The 16,935-nt window shown below is 40.6% G+C and overlaps 1 protein-coding gene across 1 annotated transcript; it reads left to right on the forward strand.

Moving 5' to 3' along the window:
* Nucleotides 1–4,609: 4,609 nt before the first annotated feature.
* LOC135364418 (proline-rich protein 23B-like) lies at nucleotides 4,610–5,425 on the forward strand. Its single transcript, XM_064591060.1, has one exon. It carries the CDS (start codon nucleotides 4,610–4,612, stop codon nucleotides 5,423–5,425), a length of 816 nt encoding a protein of 271 aa, XP_064447130.1.
* Nucleotides 5,426–16,935: the final 11,510 nt, after the last annotated feature.

The raw sequence follows: 16,935 nt of genomic DNA on the forward strand, positions 1-16,935 counted from the left end.
GTGTATGAGGAAAGAGAAAATTGATATAGAAACTAGAGGAGCGGGGCACCTGGGTGGCTCAGTTGGTTAAGCGTCCAACTCTTGATTTCGGCTCAGGTCATGATCTCAGGGTTGTGAGACTGACCCCCATGTTGGGCTCCATGCTCAGCGGGGAGTCTGCTTGAGATTCTCACCCTCTCCCTCTGCACCTCCCCCCTCAAATAAATAAATCTTTTAAAAAAAGAAACTGGAGAAGAAAGTCACATCAACAGAGTTTTTGTGGGGCTTGTTTAATTTTATTTCATTACGTTACGTTCATCACCATACAATACATCATTAGTTTTTGACGTAGTGATCCACGATTCATTGTTTTCGTATAACACCCAGTGCTCCATGCAGTATGTGCCCTCCTTAATACCCACCACTGGGCCAACCCCTCCCCCCACCCTGCCTCCCCTCCAAAACCCTCAGTCTGTTTCTCAGAGTCCATAGTCTCTCATGGTTCATCTCCCCCTCCAATTTCCCGCCCTTCATTTTTCCCTTCCTTCTCCTAATGTCCTCCATGCTATTCCTTATGTTCCACAAATAAGTGAAACCCTTTGATAATTGACTTTCTCTGCTTAACTTATTTCACTTAGCATAATCTCCTCCGGTCCCATCCATGTTGATGTAAAAGTTGGGTATTCATCCTTTCTGATGGCTGAGTAATATTCCATTGTATATATGGACCACATCTTCTTTATCCATTCATCTGTTGAAGGGCATTTCAGCTCTTTCCCCAGTTTGGCTATTGCAGACATTGCTGCTATGAACATTGGGGTGCATGTGGCCCTTCTTTTCACTACATCTGTGTCTTTGGAGTAAATACCCAGTGGTGCAATTGCTGGGTCAAAGGGTAGCTCTATTTTTAATTTTTTTTTTTAATTCTTTTTTTTTTTTTTTTTTTTTTTTTTTTTTTTTTTAAAGATTTTATTTATTTATTTGACAGAGAGAGACACAGCGAGAGAGGGAACACAGGCAGGGGGAGTGGGAGAGGGAGAAGCAGGCTTCCCGCCGAGCAGGGAGCCCGATGCGGGGCTCGATCCCAGGACCCCGAGATCACGACCTGAGCCGAAGGCAGACGCTTAACGACTGAGCCACCCAGGCGCCCCTAATTCTTTTTTTTTTTTTAAAGATTTTATTTATTTGACAGAGAAAGACACAGCGAGAGAGGGAACACAAACGGGGAGTGGGAGAGGGAGAAGCAGACTCCCTGCCGAGCAGGGAGCCCGATGCGGGACTCGATCCAGGGACTCCAGGATCATGACCTGAGCAGAAGGCAGTCGCTTAACCAACTGAGCCACCCAGGCGCCCTCTATTTTTAATTTTTTGAGGAACCTCCACACTGTTTTCCAAAGTGGCTGTACCAACTTGCATTCCGACAGCAGTGTAAGAGGGTCCCCCTTTCTCCACAACCTCTCCAACATTTGTTGTTTCTTTCCCTGTCCATTTCTGCCATTCTAACTGGTGTAAGATGGTATCTCAATGTGGTTTTGATTTGAATTTCCCTGATGGCTAATGATGATGAACATTTTTTCATGTGTCTGTTAGCCATTTGTATGTCTTCTTTGGAGAAGTGTCTGTTCATGTCTTCTGCCCACTTTTTGACTTGATTGTTTTTTTGGGTTGAGTTTGAGAAGTTCTTTATAGATCTTAGATACCAGCCCTTTATTTGCAAATATCTTCTCCCATTCTGTGGGTTGTCTCTTTGTTTTGTTGACTGTTTCCTTTGCTGTGCAGAAGCTTTTTATTTTGATGAAATCCCAAAAGTTCATTTTTGCTTTTGTTTTTGTTGAAGATAGAGGACTTTACCCATCAATTATATATTGAAGGTACTGAATTGGTAAAGGTAGTAAAATTTAATGGTGCAGGACAGAGAGGAAGGGATTGCTAGAGTGATGCTTTTGAGGAGGCAAAATGAGATGAGATGAACTGCACAAATAGAGGAAGAGGACTTTGCTAGAAGCACAGACGTATCATCTATGGGAAGAGGACAAAAGGCAAAACATACAGTCCTAGTGGAGCTTAATGAGATATGATTATGGGAATTTTGGAAAATATTTTTTTATTGCTTCTATTGTCTCAGTGAAAAAGAAAAAGGTGACCATCTAGTAGAGAAAATAAGGGATGAGGTATTAGAGGTTTGCAGAGAGAAGAAAGCATGCAATGTTCATCTACAAGAGTGAAAAAGTGAATGAAATAGAACATAGTAAGATCACTGGGCAGCAATTAGTAGCCTGCTTGAGGTTGCTGATCATGAATTTAAAGTAAGACCAGTCAGTGGGGTTGAATGTTTTTTTCCAGCCCCACTCAGCGTAACAAATGTAGCCACAGAGTAACAAATACATTAACCAGCAAAGCAGGAAGCAGGAAAGGCAGATGAAGATATAAACCTGACAACAATTATAATGACTGTCCATGGAATTTAAATTCCAGGTAAAGAGGGAAGTGAGGACCTGATTGCATTGGTTTCAGTGAAAAGGTTGTAGGATCAATGGATTTTTCCAGAGGGGCAGAAGGACTAAAAGAATTTGGATATTTAAAGGACTAAGCTAGAAAGTTAGGAGGTGGTGCTCTGAGAATACAATGTTTGAAATTGTGACTACGGAGGGGTTACAATTTGGAGTAATGGCAAGGTCAAGAGTATGAGTCAATGAAGAAAGAGGACAAAATTGTTGAACATTAAAAGAAGTCGGAGACCAAGATTTGGGGTGGGGGAGATCCATGAGCATATTAAAATCACCACAAATTACACCAGAGGTAGAATGAGTGAGAATTATATTGAATCAAGGCTAAAATCTTCAAAGACTATGATAGAGACATTTGCTATACATACATTTGATAAATGATTGGTATGGAGTATATCTGAAACCCAAGTTTTTTAAACAATATTTTTATTATTTGCAGATTGTGGTAATACTATGAAGGCCATAAAGAGAGTGATAAGATAGAGTGAACAGAGAAAGCCATTTCAAATAAAATGATCAGCAATGGCCTTTTTGAGAATGTGCTATCCAACTTGGTCTTTGACAAGGAAGTTACCAGCACTGCATAAAATTGAAAGAAGTGTTGAAACTCATTTTTTAAATAAAAAAGTAATAGAAAATAGGAACATTTCAAAGAGAAGTTGTAAGAATGGCCAATAAGAAAAAAAGGGGTGGGGGAAGAACGACCAATAAGCATGTGAAAAATGATCCACCCTGACTGGCAATCAGAAATGCAGAATGAAAACACAATGAGAGCATTTTCCTACACCAGATTTAAGAGTTTTGCAGTAAGAAATGTTTGCAAGGATGTAGTGAAATAGAAACATACTCTGCTCATAAAAGTGTAAACTATGAAAACCATTTTGGGAAAAAAACTAGAGGGAAGAATTACCTATTAATTTGAAAAGACACACATAGTACCAATTAGTTATCCACTCCTAGATATATACAATAAACATATGAGTAAAGAGTCGATGATCTAAAACCAGATTAATCTGCATTTTATTCCCACATCTAGCCCAAACTAGGTATCTAACTTTGGATAACTCAGCTTACCACTCCCAGTGTCAGCTGTTGTGAAGACTGAAAAGATCATTTGTTTTAAATAGGGCAGGAGGAAGCTTTTGTAGGTAATAGATATGTTTATGGCATTGATTGTGGTGATAGTTTCATGGGTGTTCACTTCTTCCGAATTCAACTGTATACATTAAATATATACGGCTTTCTGTATATCAATCATATCTCAATAAAGTGTTGGGGTTTTTTTTAAAGAAAAAGATCACTTTTTTAAACAGTAAATGGTGGATATGTCATAATAATTGCTCAAGAAAACAATTTAATTATATTGTTTAATTGTTATTGGTATTATTAATTTTATAACGACCTTAACCTTCAGGAAGAAAGCTGCACAAATATTTTACTTTAGTATTAAAACAGAAGTTTTCCTAAAGAGAAATCAGTATTTTTCATTTACTCCTGAAATGATGGACCCAGTCGTAAAGAAATTTTATGGAGCATTTGGGTAAGTCCATTTTACTGGGGGTGAGGGGGTGGGGGGAGGGAGGGCGGGGAGTGATCTATTTGACTGGTCTTTTCTCTAGAATGGATGAAATCACAGGAAAGCATTAGTCCTAAAGGTGAACAATGTTTTAAGTTCTATTATTGGTATATCTTCTTTTTCTAAGAATGAGTTACACAAGTGTTCTGCCTTCTATAAGCCCATAAAAGTATTTCCTTAACCACAGCCTCGGCTATTGGGCTGCACAGATACCGCGATCTCTACGGGGCGGAGCCTCGGAAGGGGCGGAGCCTAGCGTGACATTTTGCGACTTTGGTTCCGCCGGCGTCACTTGAAAGATCCGCGCAGATCGGTCAGTGTGAGAAACCAGGGATTCGAACGCCCGAGGCTGAGCGCTGCGCCCTTGCTGCGCCACCAGAACCCCAGGACTGCCGGCCTCCCAGGAGGCGCCCCCAGAACTCCAGGCACTCTCTCCGCCGCCCCCGGCCGCCTCACCCGTCGTCGAGAGCTGTCACTGCGTGCAGGACCCAGGCCCTCACACCCTCCAACAGGCCCCGGGAGCGCCGCCCGCAGCGCCGTCCAGGTGATGGGCAGCCGACCCCGCAACCCCGGCGCCTACCCTGAGCCAGGCTGGGGACCGCCGTCCGGAGGATCCCGCCCTGCCAAGCGCCGCCGAACCGAGGAGCCTGCGGGCCTGGAAGGCCTGGGGGAGCCCCCGGCCGCCGGCGCACTCACCTCCGTGGTGGTCCTGGCCTCCGGCTGCGCCCTGCAGCTGCTCCTGGACGACGTCGACCTGGTGCTCGAGCCCGAGCCAACGTCGGCCCTGCAAGTGACCCTCGGAGAGCTCACCCTCGTGCTGGTCCCCGAGGCTCTCCTGCGCTCGGGAGGGCAGGGCCACTCGCCTGCCGGCCTGCAACAGGCCACTTTCCTGAACGCGCCCGGGCACACAGTCGCCGTCGAGCAGGGATTCTTCTGCGCTCCTGTCCCAGAGATGGCCGCCCAAGAAGAGGCCTACGAGGCAGACGCGGACCCCGAGTTCCTGCCGCCTCGCGTGGACCCTGCTGCGGGCTCCGTCCCTGGGCTCCGCCCCTGCGCCGGAAGGGTGGCCAGCCCCCACCCGCAGGGCCCCGTACCAGATCCCTGGCCTTGGGCCCCCACCCCCAGTCCAAAGAGACGCTCTCCTCTCCGCTACTTCAACCTGGACGCCCACCTTCTGGAGCCCTTCCCCAACTCGCCACTCCAACCTCTACCTCCCTCTCCGAGTCCAGGTCCCCACGAGCGCCCCCAGCGCCCCCCCGGATGCCTCCCGCAAGGCCTGGAGACCCCCGTTCCAGGAATGAACTGCTCCCGCAATATTGCCAGCAGGCTTCAGGCCCTAGTGACCCTTCATGACACACTGTGAGCACATGCCAACAGTCAGAGATGAAGCATCTTCATCGTAGAGAGCGGGCAGCCGCGGTTTTTGTTTTTGTTAGTTTTTGTTTTGTTTTTTAGCTAAAATGCCTTGATCGGTAACAGGCAAGGATACCTGGATAGATAGATGATAGATAGATAGATAGATAGATAGATAGATAGATAGATAGATAGATAGATAGATAGATAGATAGATAGATAGATAGATGGATGGATGATAGAGTACTTCTGGTACGGACCTTTAGCCCAGAGAGTAGACCACATATAGCCAGCGATGGATTTTTAGATCCCTTGCCTGTGCTTGCTGCATGGGCTGTTTCTTCCACCTCGATCATCTTCAGCCAACCCTATTCTTATTTCACCCCTACTCTGGCTTCAAACTCATGTCATTTTTTCCCCAATGTATCCCCCTTTTCCATCACCTCCCAATGCATCTCTCCTTTCTCTCCATTTCACGTTGTTTTTCCTTCCTTTTGTAATTGTGAATTTGCCTGTATGAATTCCCCAATGTCCTTGGAGGTGCTTCCAATCACCAATTTTTTTTATTTTTAGTATGCACATTATTTGTCAAGAAGAGCTTTGTGAAAAAGATGGCGAGTAAACAGCAGGGAGAGAGGGATAAGTTGAAGTGCTACAGATCCAGTGACAGCCTCAGCAAACTCTTTGGGAGCTCTGGAGTTAGAATGACTGGCTAGAGTTGTCCCAGGTAAGGCTGAAATAGCCCAATTCCCTCATCAATCAGCCACTGGGTGTGAGGGACCAGGGAAGAATTGTTGCTCAAGGCAAGGCCACTTTCTTCAGCTGAGACAGTTTCTAAAGGGAATGACAGCTGAAGGCTGTCTGTCCATAGCACTCCTAGCACTTATGGAAACAATTCTCATTGAAGAGGAATCTGGGTGGTGCATCACACTGCCCACCACAACATCATAATATTGATTGTATTTATTATAACATTCATCTCCATTTATTCTGATCTTTAATTATGACTAGCAATAAAGAAATTATAATTTTCTTCGTATAGGTCTTGAATATTTGGATAAAGTCTGATCACCAATTTTTTTTTAAAGATTTTATTTATTTGACAGAGAGAGACACAGCGAGAGAGGGAACACAAGCAGGGGGAGAGGGAGAGGGAGAAGCAGGCATCCCGCGGAGCAGGGAGCCCCGATGCGGGGCTCGATCCCAGGACCCTGGGATCATGACCTGAGCCGAAGGCAGACGCTTAACAACTGAGCCACCCAGGCGCCCATGATCACTAATTTTCTTTTTCTCTTTCTTCTTGCTTTCCAAACTCCTTTCCCTGGACCTGGTCAATCAAGATAAATGCGTACTGAATAAATAAATTAATAAATGGCACACAAATGTAATGCATTGGGCTTTTGGAAAATATTTCTAAAATTAGAATTGAAAAAACAGTGAAAATTATATTTAATGGAAGGAGGAAAGGAGAAGCTAGGACATTGTTTCATTACAGAAGCAGACTGTACAATGTCATATTCCCCTGTAGTTTAACAATCAAATGGGTTATTTCTTTTTTTTTCAAGTTTTTATTTAAATTCCAGTTAACATACAGCATAATATTAGTTTCAGGTGTACAATATAGTGATTCACAACTTCATACATCCCCCTGTGCTCATCACAACAAGTGCACTCCTTAATCCCCATCACCAATTAACCCATCCCCCAACCCACCCCTCCTCTGATAACCATCAGTTTGTTGTCTATAGTTAAGAATCTGTTTCTTGGTTTGCTTCTCTCTTTTTTTCCCTTTATTTGTATGTTTTGTTTCTTAAATTCCACATATGAATGAAATCATATGGTATTTGTCTTTCTCTGATTTATTTCACTTATCATAATACTCTCCAGCTCCATCCATGTCATTGCAAATGGCAAGACATTGCAAATGGCTGAATAATATTCCATTGTGTGTGTATGTGTATATATATATATCTCACATCCTCTTTATCCATTCATCAGCTGATGGACAGATGGGCTGTTTCCATAATTTGGCTATTGTAGGTAATGCTGCTATAAACATCAAGGTGCATGTATCCCTTTGAATTAGTATTTTTGTATTCTTTGGGTAAATACCTAACAGTGTGACTGCTGGATCATAGGGTAGTTCTATTTTTAACTTTTTGAGGACCCTCCATGCTGTTTTCCACAGTGGCTACACCAGTTTGCATTCCCATCAACAGTGTAAAAGGGTTCCTTTTTCTCCACATTCTCGCCAACACTTGTTGTTTCTTGTGTTGTTGATTGTAGCCATTGTAACAGGTGTGAAGTGATATTTCCTTGTGATTTTGACTTTCATTTCCCTGATAAGTGATGTTGAGCATCTTTTCATGTGTCTGTTAGCCATCTGGATGTCTTCTTTAGAAAATGTCTACTCATGTCTTCTGCCCATTTTTAATCAGATTATTTGTTTTTTGGGTATTGACTTTTATAAGTTCTTTATATATTTTGCATACTAACCCTTTATCAGATTTGCAAATATTTTCTCCTCAAATGGGCATTTCTGAATTTCATGGCAGTCTGGGCTTTGCCTTGATTTCCCCTCAGGATGAGAAGAAGAACAGCTACTTAGTAGAAGGCAGTATATTACTACACATTTTTTCAAGCTTATGGGCCCACCACCCAGAATTGGCAGCTCTTATTTCTGAGCTCCTATTTCCTTAATGTCTTTTTTCTTACAAAGAAAGTAAATTATTACAGATAATGTAATCATATCCTTTGATCTCCATTTCCTATCTCCTCCCCCCATTCCCAGAGGATTCGGGGTATCATTCTAGTCAATATATGAATGCTACATGTACACATGTATAGATATAAATAATCAATATTTATGTTTAGGGACAATTAAGTTTACATAACTGGCATCATGTTCTTCAGTGTACTTTTTCCCTCTACTATGTTTAGAAATCATCCTTTATAAATACAGTTGACCCTTGAATAACATGGGTTCGAAATGCATGGGTCCACTTTCATGTGAGTTTTTTTCCAATAAATATAGTACAGTACTGTAAATGTATTTTCCCCCTTATGATTTTCATAATAACATTTCCTTTTCTCTAGCTCACTTTCTTATATTAATACAGTATATAATACATATAATATAAAATATGTGTTAAATCGACTGTTTATGTCATCAGCGAGGCTTCCAGTCAACAGGAGGCTATTAATAGTTAAGTTTTGGGGGAATCAAGTTATAAACAGATTTCTGACTGTGTGGGGGTTGGCAACCCTAATCTCACTGTTTCAAGGGTCAACTGTATATATATATATGGTTCATTTCTCTTAAAGATTTCAGTTTCGGGCGCCTGGGTGGCTCAGTTGGTTAAGCGACTGCCTTCGGCTCAGGTCATGATCCTGGAGTCCCGGGATCAAGTCCCTCATCGGGCTCCCTGCTCGGCGGGGAGTCTGCTTCTCCCTCTGACCCTCCCCCGTCTCATGTGCTCTCTCTCATTCTCTCTCTCTCAAATAAATAAATAAAATTTAAAAAAAAAAAAAGATTTCAGTTCCCATCATATGAGTATACCATATTTTGTCCACTAATTTATTAATGGATATTTGTTTTCACAGTTTTTAATATTACATACTGTAGTAAATATCCTCACATTTGTCATCTTATGCACCTGAGGAAGAGTGTCTATAGGAAATACACCTAGAAATTGTATTTATGAGAGGTATAATATGTACATTTACAGTTTTATAAGATATATCCAAATTGTTCTCTAGAGTGGTTTTAACAATTTAAACAGCCTCTAGCCATCTTTCACTGCACTGTATCACCAAACTCTAAATTGTTTGCCAATGGTATCTCATTTTTTAAAAATGCAATTTCCTAATTACTGGTAAGATAATGCAATTTTTCATGTGAATGGGAATAATACTTCAAAAATAATTTCAGGAGCGCCTGGGTGGCTCAGTTGGTTGAGCATCTGCCTTCTACTCCGGGTCATGATCCTGGGGTTCTGGGATCAAGTCCCCCATCAGGCTCCCTGCTCAGCAGGAAGTCTGCTTTTCCCTCTCCCTCTGCCCCTCCTCCCTGCTCGTGCTTTCGCTCTCTTTCTCTCTAAAATAAATAAATAAAATCTTTTTTTAAAAAAGATGAAAAATAATTTCAGATAGGGCACCTGGGTGGCTCAGTTGGTTAAGCGTCTGCCTTCGGGGGACGCCTTGGTGGCTCAGTCTGTAAGCGTCTACCTTCGGCTCAGGTCATGATCCCAAGGTCCTAGGATCGAGTCCCACATTGAGCTCCCTGCTCAGTGGGGGGTCTGCGTCTCCCTCTATCCCTCCCCCCTGCTCGTGATCTCTCTCCCTCACTCTCTCTCTCAAGTAAATTTAAAAAGAGTTTAAAAGAAGGGGCGCCTGGGTGGCTCAGTCGGTTAAGCAGCTGCCTTCGGCTCAGGTCATGGTCCCAGGGTCCTGGGATCGAGCCCCGCATTGGGCTCCCTGCTCAGCGGAGAGCCTGCTTCTCCCTTTCCCTCTGCCTGCCACTCTGCCTACTTGTGCTATCTCTCTGCCAAATAAATTTAAAAAAAAAAGTTTAAAAGAAATAAAATAATTTCAGATATATTTGCATACACTGCAAATCTTACTGTCTCTCAACTTGTCACTCATTAAATCTAATATCTTTAACCTTTTCAGTGGGGAACACAAGTACAACTTAGATTAAAGCAATTAGCTGTCAGTCTAGAGTTTCAAAGCTGACTCTTTTTAGCCCATTACTAAACAAATATGAGAATCACATTTTCTCCAGGTAGAAAAATTGCATCTTAATTTCCTAAGCAAAATATCAACAGCCAATTTGGGAAGTTTGAACATAGAGTTTTAATAGAAATCATTGTGCAGAGAGGACGGAGGAGTTCTTCTTTGTTTTGTTTTGGTTTGGTTTTGGTTTTAGTGTTTTTTGTTTATTTTTTTATTAGTTTCAGAGGTAGAATTTAGTGACTCGTCAGTTGCATATAACACTTGGTGCTCATTGCATCAAGTGCCCTCCTTAATACCCATCACCCATTAGACTTTTCCTTATTCATTTGGGATTTTTTATATATTCAAGATACTAATCCTTTATTTGTTTTATATTTATAAATATTTTCTTCCAGTGTATCACTTGTTTTTTAACTTGTTTAATTGTACAGACCTTTGTAATTCTCATATGCTGAAATTTCACAATCTTTTATAGTTTTTACTTTTTGTGTCAGTTTAAGAAGTCTTTCCCAGGAAAGATCATAAAGGTAATTCCTACACTCTCTTCTTTTTATTTATTTATTTATTTATTTATTTATTTATTTATTTATTTATTTATTTTTATTCTTATGTTAATCCCCATACATTACATCATTAGTTTTAGATGAAGTGTTCCATGATTCATTGTTTGTGCATAACACCCAGTGCTCCATGCAGAATGTGCCTTCCTCAATACCTACCACCAGGCTAACCCATCCTCCCACACCCCTCCCTTCCAGAACCCTGTTTGTTTTTCAGAGTCCATCGTCTCTCATGGTTTGTCTACCCCTCCGATTTCCCCCCCTTCATTCTTCCCCTCCCGCTACCTTCTTCTTCTTTTTTTTTTTCTTAACATATATTGCATTATTTGTTTCAGAGGTACAGATCTGAGATTCAACAGTCTTGCACAATTCACAGCCCTTACCAGAGCACATACCCTCCCCAGTGTCTATCACCCAGTCACCCCATCCCTCCCACCCCACCCCCCACTCCAGCAACCCTCAGTTTGTTTCCTACAATTAAGAATTCCTCATATCAGTGAGGTCATATGATACATATCTTTCCCTGTTTGACTTATTTCACTCAACATAATACCCTCCAGTTCCATCCACGTCGTTGCAAATGCCAAGATCTCATTCCTTTTGATGGCTGCATAATATTCCATTGTATATATATACCACACCTTCTTTATCCATTCATCTGTCGATGGACATCTTGGCTCTTTCCACAGTTTGGCTATTGTGGACATTGCTGCTATAAACATCGGGGTGCACGTACCCCTTCGGATCCCTACTTTTGTATCTTTGGGGTAAATACCCAGTAGTGCAATTGCTGGATCGTATGGTAGCTCTATTTTCAACTTTTTGAGGAACCTCCATACAGTTTTCCAGAGTGGCTGCACCAGCTTGCATTCCCATCAACAGTGTAGGAGGGTTCCCCTTTCTCCGCATCCCCATCTGTCATTTCCTGACTTGTTAATTTTAGCCATTCTCACTGGTGTGAGGTGGTATCTCATTGAGGTTTTGATTTGGATTTCCCTGATGCCGAGCGATATTGAGCACTTTTTCATGTGTCTGTTGGCCATTTGGATGTCTTCTTTGGAAAAATGTCTGTTCATGTCTTCTGCCCATTTCTTGATTGGATTCTTTGTTCTTTGGGTGTTGAGTTTGATAAGTTCTTTATAGATTTTGGATACTAGCCCTTTATCTGATATGTCATTTGCAAATATCTTCTCCCATTCTGTCCGTTGTCTTTTGGTTTTGTTGACTGTTTCCTCTGCTTTGCAAAAGCTTTTTATCTTGATGAAGTCCCAATAGTTCATTTTTGCCCTTGCTTCCCTTGCCTTTGGCAATGTTTCTAGGAAGAAGTTGCTTCGGCTGAGGTCAAAGAGGTTGCTGCCTGTGTTCTCCTTTAGGATTTTGATGGACTCCTGTCTCACATTGAGGTCTTTCAACCATTTGGAGTCTGTTTTTGCCTACACTCTCTTCTGATAATTTTAAAGACTTATTTTTTTTTCCAATTTAGATATTTAATCTCTTAGGATTTTATTTTTGTGTATAGTTTGAAGTAGGGATTAAATTTTTTCAGTTAAAAAGTCATTGCCCCAAAATCAGTTATTGAGTTGTCCATCCTTTCCAGTTTATAATGACAATTCTGTTCTATATGAATTCCATATATGATGGCAAATTAAAGACAAGTTGACTTTAAAAAAAAAACTGGATGAGTTTGCCACCCATAGACCCTCTCTAAAGGAAATCCTAAATGATGTACTTCAAACAGAAGGATAGTGATCCCAAGGTGGAAGTTCTGAAAAGCAAGGGGAAAAAGAAGAACAAAGAGAGTGGTTTATATATATATATATATAATGTATAATTTATTTTATATATAATATAAATTTATATTTATATATACATTATAAATTATATATTTATAATATATATATAATGTATAATTTATTTTATATAATATAAATCTTATTCATAATATAAATATAAATCTTAGATATTTATATATATGTTTATATATATAAGATTTATATTAGCCATCAAGTGAATGAGGAGACAAACCAGACTGGGAGAAAATATTTACAAAAGATATATTTGGGGGCGCCTGGGTGGCTCAGTTGGTTAAGTGACTGCCTTCGGCTCAGGTCATGATCCTGGAGTCCCTGGATCGAGTCCTGCATCGGGCTCCCTGCTCGGCAGGGAGTCTGCTTTGTCCTCTGACCCTATCCCCTCTCATGTGTTCTCTCTCTCTCAAATAAATAAATAAAAATTAAAAAAAAAAAAGATATATTTGGTAAAAGACTGTTAGTCAAAATATACAAAGAACCCCTTAAACTCAACAATAAGAAAGCAAATCAGTTCAAAGAGGAAAGCTCATAGCAATAAATGCATACATCAAGAAGCAAAAAAGATCTCAAATAAACAACCTAAATTTAACCTCAAGGAACTATAAAAAAGAAGAATAACCTAAGCCCAAAGTTAGTAGAAAGAAGAAAATAACAAGGATTAAAGCAGAAATAAAAGAAATAGAGACTAAAAAACAGTAGAAAAGATCAGTGAAACTAAGAACTTGGTTTTTGAACAGATAAACAAAATAGACAAACCTTTAGCTAGACTCACCAAGAAAAAAAGACAGAGGACTCAAATAAATAAAATCAGAAATGAAAGAAACGTCACAACTGATACCACTGAAATACAAAAAAGAAAAAAATCATGAGAGACTACTATGAACAATTATAGGCCAAAAAATTGGACAACCTATAAAAAAAAGAATAAATTCCTAGAAACATTTAACATACCAAGACTGAATCATGAAGAAATAGAAAATCTGAATAGATCAATTACTAGTAAGGAACATACCTCAACAAAGTAATGGCCATATATGACAGGACCACAGCTAACATCGTACTTGGTGAAAAATCAGAAAGCTTTTCCTTCAAGGTCAGGAACAAGATAAAGATGCCCCCTCTTGCCACTTTTGTTTTCAGCATAGTATTGAAAGTCCCAGCCAGAGCAATTAGTCAAAAAATAATAAAAAGACATCTAAATCAGAAAGGAAGAGGTAAAACTATCAGCATATGCAGATGACATGGTATTATATATAGGAAATCCAAAAAAACCCCACCAAAAAACCATTAGAACTAATCAACAAATTCAGTAGAGTTTCAGGATACAAAATCAATATACAATTAGTTCTATGCACTAATCAGAAAGAAAAGAAAGGGTGCCTGGGTGGCTCAGTTGGTTAAGCGACTGCCTTCGGCTCAGGTCATGATCCTGGAGTCCCGGGATCAAGTCCCGCATCGGGCTCCCTGCTCGGCAGGGAGTCTGCTTCTCCCTCTGACCCTTCCCCTCTCATGCTCTCTGTCTCTCATTCTCTCTCTCGCAAAAAAAAAAAAGAAAGAAAGAAAGATAAGAAAACAATCCCACTCATAATTGCATCAAAAAGAAAAAAATATCTAGAAATATTTAACTGAGGAGGTGAAAGACCTGAAAACTATAAGACACTGATGAAAGAAACAGCAGAAGACACAAATAAGTGGAAAGATATTCCATGCTGATTGATAGAAAGAATATTACTTAAAAGCCCATGTTATCCAAAACAATCTACAGATTCAACGCAATCTCAATCAAAATACCAATGGTATTTCCATAGAAAGAGAACAAAAAAATTTTAAATTTGTATAGAACCACAAGAGATCCCAAATAGCCAAAGTAATTTTGAGGGGGGTAAAAAAAACAAAGCTGGAGGCATGATACTCCCTGATTTCAAACTATACTACAAAGCTATAGCAATCAAAATAGTATAGTGTTGGCATAAAAACAGACACATAAAGCATAAATAAATGCATAGAGAATGCATTAGAGAGCCCCAAAATAAACCCATGCATATATGGTCAATTAATTTATTTTCTTTTTATTTTTTTAGGTAAACTCTACCCCCAGTGTAGGACTCAAACTCACAACCCTGAGATCAGGAGTCACTCTACTGACTGAGCCAGCCAGGTGCCCTTGGTCAATTAATTTATGACAAAGAAGCAAAGAATATACAATGATGAAAGCACAGTCTCTTTAATAAGTGAAGTTGGGAAAACTGGACAGCCACATGCAAAAGAATGAAACTGGATCAGTCTCTTACACCGTACACAAAGATCAACTCAAAGTGGATTAAAGACTTAAATCTAAGACTTGAAACCATAAAACTCGGAGAAGAAAACATAGGTAGTAAGCTCCTTGACATTTTCTTGGCAAAGATTTTTTTTTTCAATTTGATACCAAAATCAAAGGCAATAAAAGCAAAAATAAACAAGTGGGACTACATCAAACTAAAAACCTTCTGCACAGCAAAGGAAACCATTAACAAAGTGAAAAGTCAACCTACAGAATAGGAGAATATTCACAAATCATATATCTGATAGGGGTGAATATCCAATATGTGTGAAGAACTCATACAACTCAATAGCAAAAAACAAACAAAAACAATTTGATTTAAAAGTGGTCAGAGGAGGGGCGCCTGGGTGGCTCAGTCGTTAAGCGTCTGCCTTCGGCTCAATTCATGATCCCAGGGTCCTAGGATTGAGCCCCGCATCGGGCTCCCTTCTCAGCAGGAGGCCTGCTTCTCCCTCTCCCACTCCCCCTGCTTGTGTTCCCTCTCTCGCTGTCTCTCTCTCTCTGTCACCCGTAGACCCTCTCTAAAGGAAATCCTAAATGAGGTACTTCAAAGAGAAGGATAGTGATCCCAATAAATAAATAAATAAAATCTTTAAAAAAAAAAGTGGGCAGAGGACCTGAACAGACATTTTTCCAAAGAAGGCATACAGATTGCTAAGAGGTACATGAAAAGGTGCTCAACATCACTAAACATCAGAGAAATGCAAATCAAAACCACAATGAACTATCATCCCATACCTATTATCAAAAAGACAAGCAACAGCAAGTATCCGCGAGGATGTGGAGAAAAGGGAACCCTTGTGCACTGTTGGTGGGAATGTAAATTGGTGCAACCACTATGGAAAATAGTATGCGAGCTCCTCAAAAAATTAAAAATAGAACTTTTAGGGGCGCCTGGGTGGCTCAGTCGTTAAGCGTCTGCCTTCGGCTCGGGTCATGATCCCAGGGTCTGGGATCGAGCCCCCCATCAGGCTCCCTGCTCCGCGGGAAGCCTGCTTCTCCCTCTCCCACTCCCCCTGCTTGTGTTCCCTCTCTCGCTCTCTCTGTCAAATAAATAAAATCTTTTAAAATAAATAAATAAATAAATAAAAATAGAACTTTTACTAAATGATCCAGCAATCCCACTTCTGGGTATTTATCCAAAGGAAACAAAAACCCTAATTCAAAAAGGTATCTGCACTTCCATGTTCATTGTAGCATTATTTGCAGTAGCCAAAATATGGAAACAACCTAAGTGTACATCAATGGATGAATGGATAAAGAAAAAAAAATTTATATATATATACACATACAGTTGACCCTTGAACAACATGGGTTTGAATTGTACAGGGCCACTTACATGTGGATTTTTTTCAGCACAGTAATGAAGATGTATTTTCTCTTCCTTATGATTTTCTTTTATTTATTTATTTAAGATTTTATTTATTTATTTATTTGAAATTTTATTTATTTGCGAGAGACCGAAAGCCAGAGAGATCACGGAGGGAGAGGGAGAAGCAGACTCGCCATTGAGCGGAGAGCCCAATGTGGGGCTCGATCCCAGGACCCTGGGATCATGACCTGAGCCGAAGGCAGACGCTTAACGACTGAGCCACCCAGGGGCCCCGGTTTCTCAGTGTTTTTAGAATAGAAATCTAATTTCTTACCAAAAACAAAAGAAAAGAAGAAAAGATGAATCCACAGATTCAAATTCTAGTTCAAGCTGCTCTACTAACAGACTGTCACTCAAATTCTCTGTGCTTCAGTTTCCCTTATTCTAATGAGCTATTATATGGGAATGTGCTTCTCTGGAGGGATCCATAAGCTGATGTGTGTGTGTGCATAGAGAAATCCAGCCAGGGAGTCATTTGTCCCCTGGCTCTACAGAGAGCTGGCTCTAACATGAACTCTGTTCTGAGCTGGGTTCCTTTTAAATCCATTCATCATGCTGAGGCTGTCACAGGCTCACAGCCCTGCAAGTGAAGCCTGCAGGGAGACCCCTGAAAACACAGGCAGGAATGAACGACCGAACCCACAGTTCCTGTCACGCTCATTAGTAGGGTCCTTTGGGCACTTTCCCCAGTTTTCTTCCTATTCCTGTCAGATTGGCAAA

The sequence above is a fragment of the Mirounga angustirostris genome, unplaced genomic scaffold (assembly GCF_029215605.1).
Source record: "Mirounga angustirostris isolate CCGP_5_RB_7025 unplaced genomic scaffold, mMirAng1.0.hap1 SCAF_1, whole genome shotgun sequence".
NCBI lineage: Eukaryota > Metazoa > Chordata > Mammalia > Carnivora > Phocidae > Mirounga > Mirounga angustirostris.

Bases quoted from the DNA above. Each gene is read 5' to 3' on its own strand.
- LOC135364418 (XM_064591060.1), top strand. From the start codon at position 4,610: ATGGGCAGCCGACCCCGCAACCCCGGCGCCTACCCTGAGCCAGGCTGG.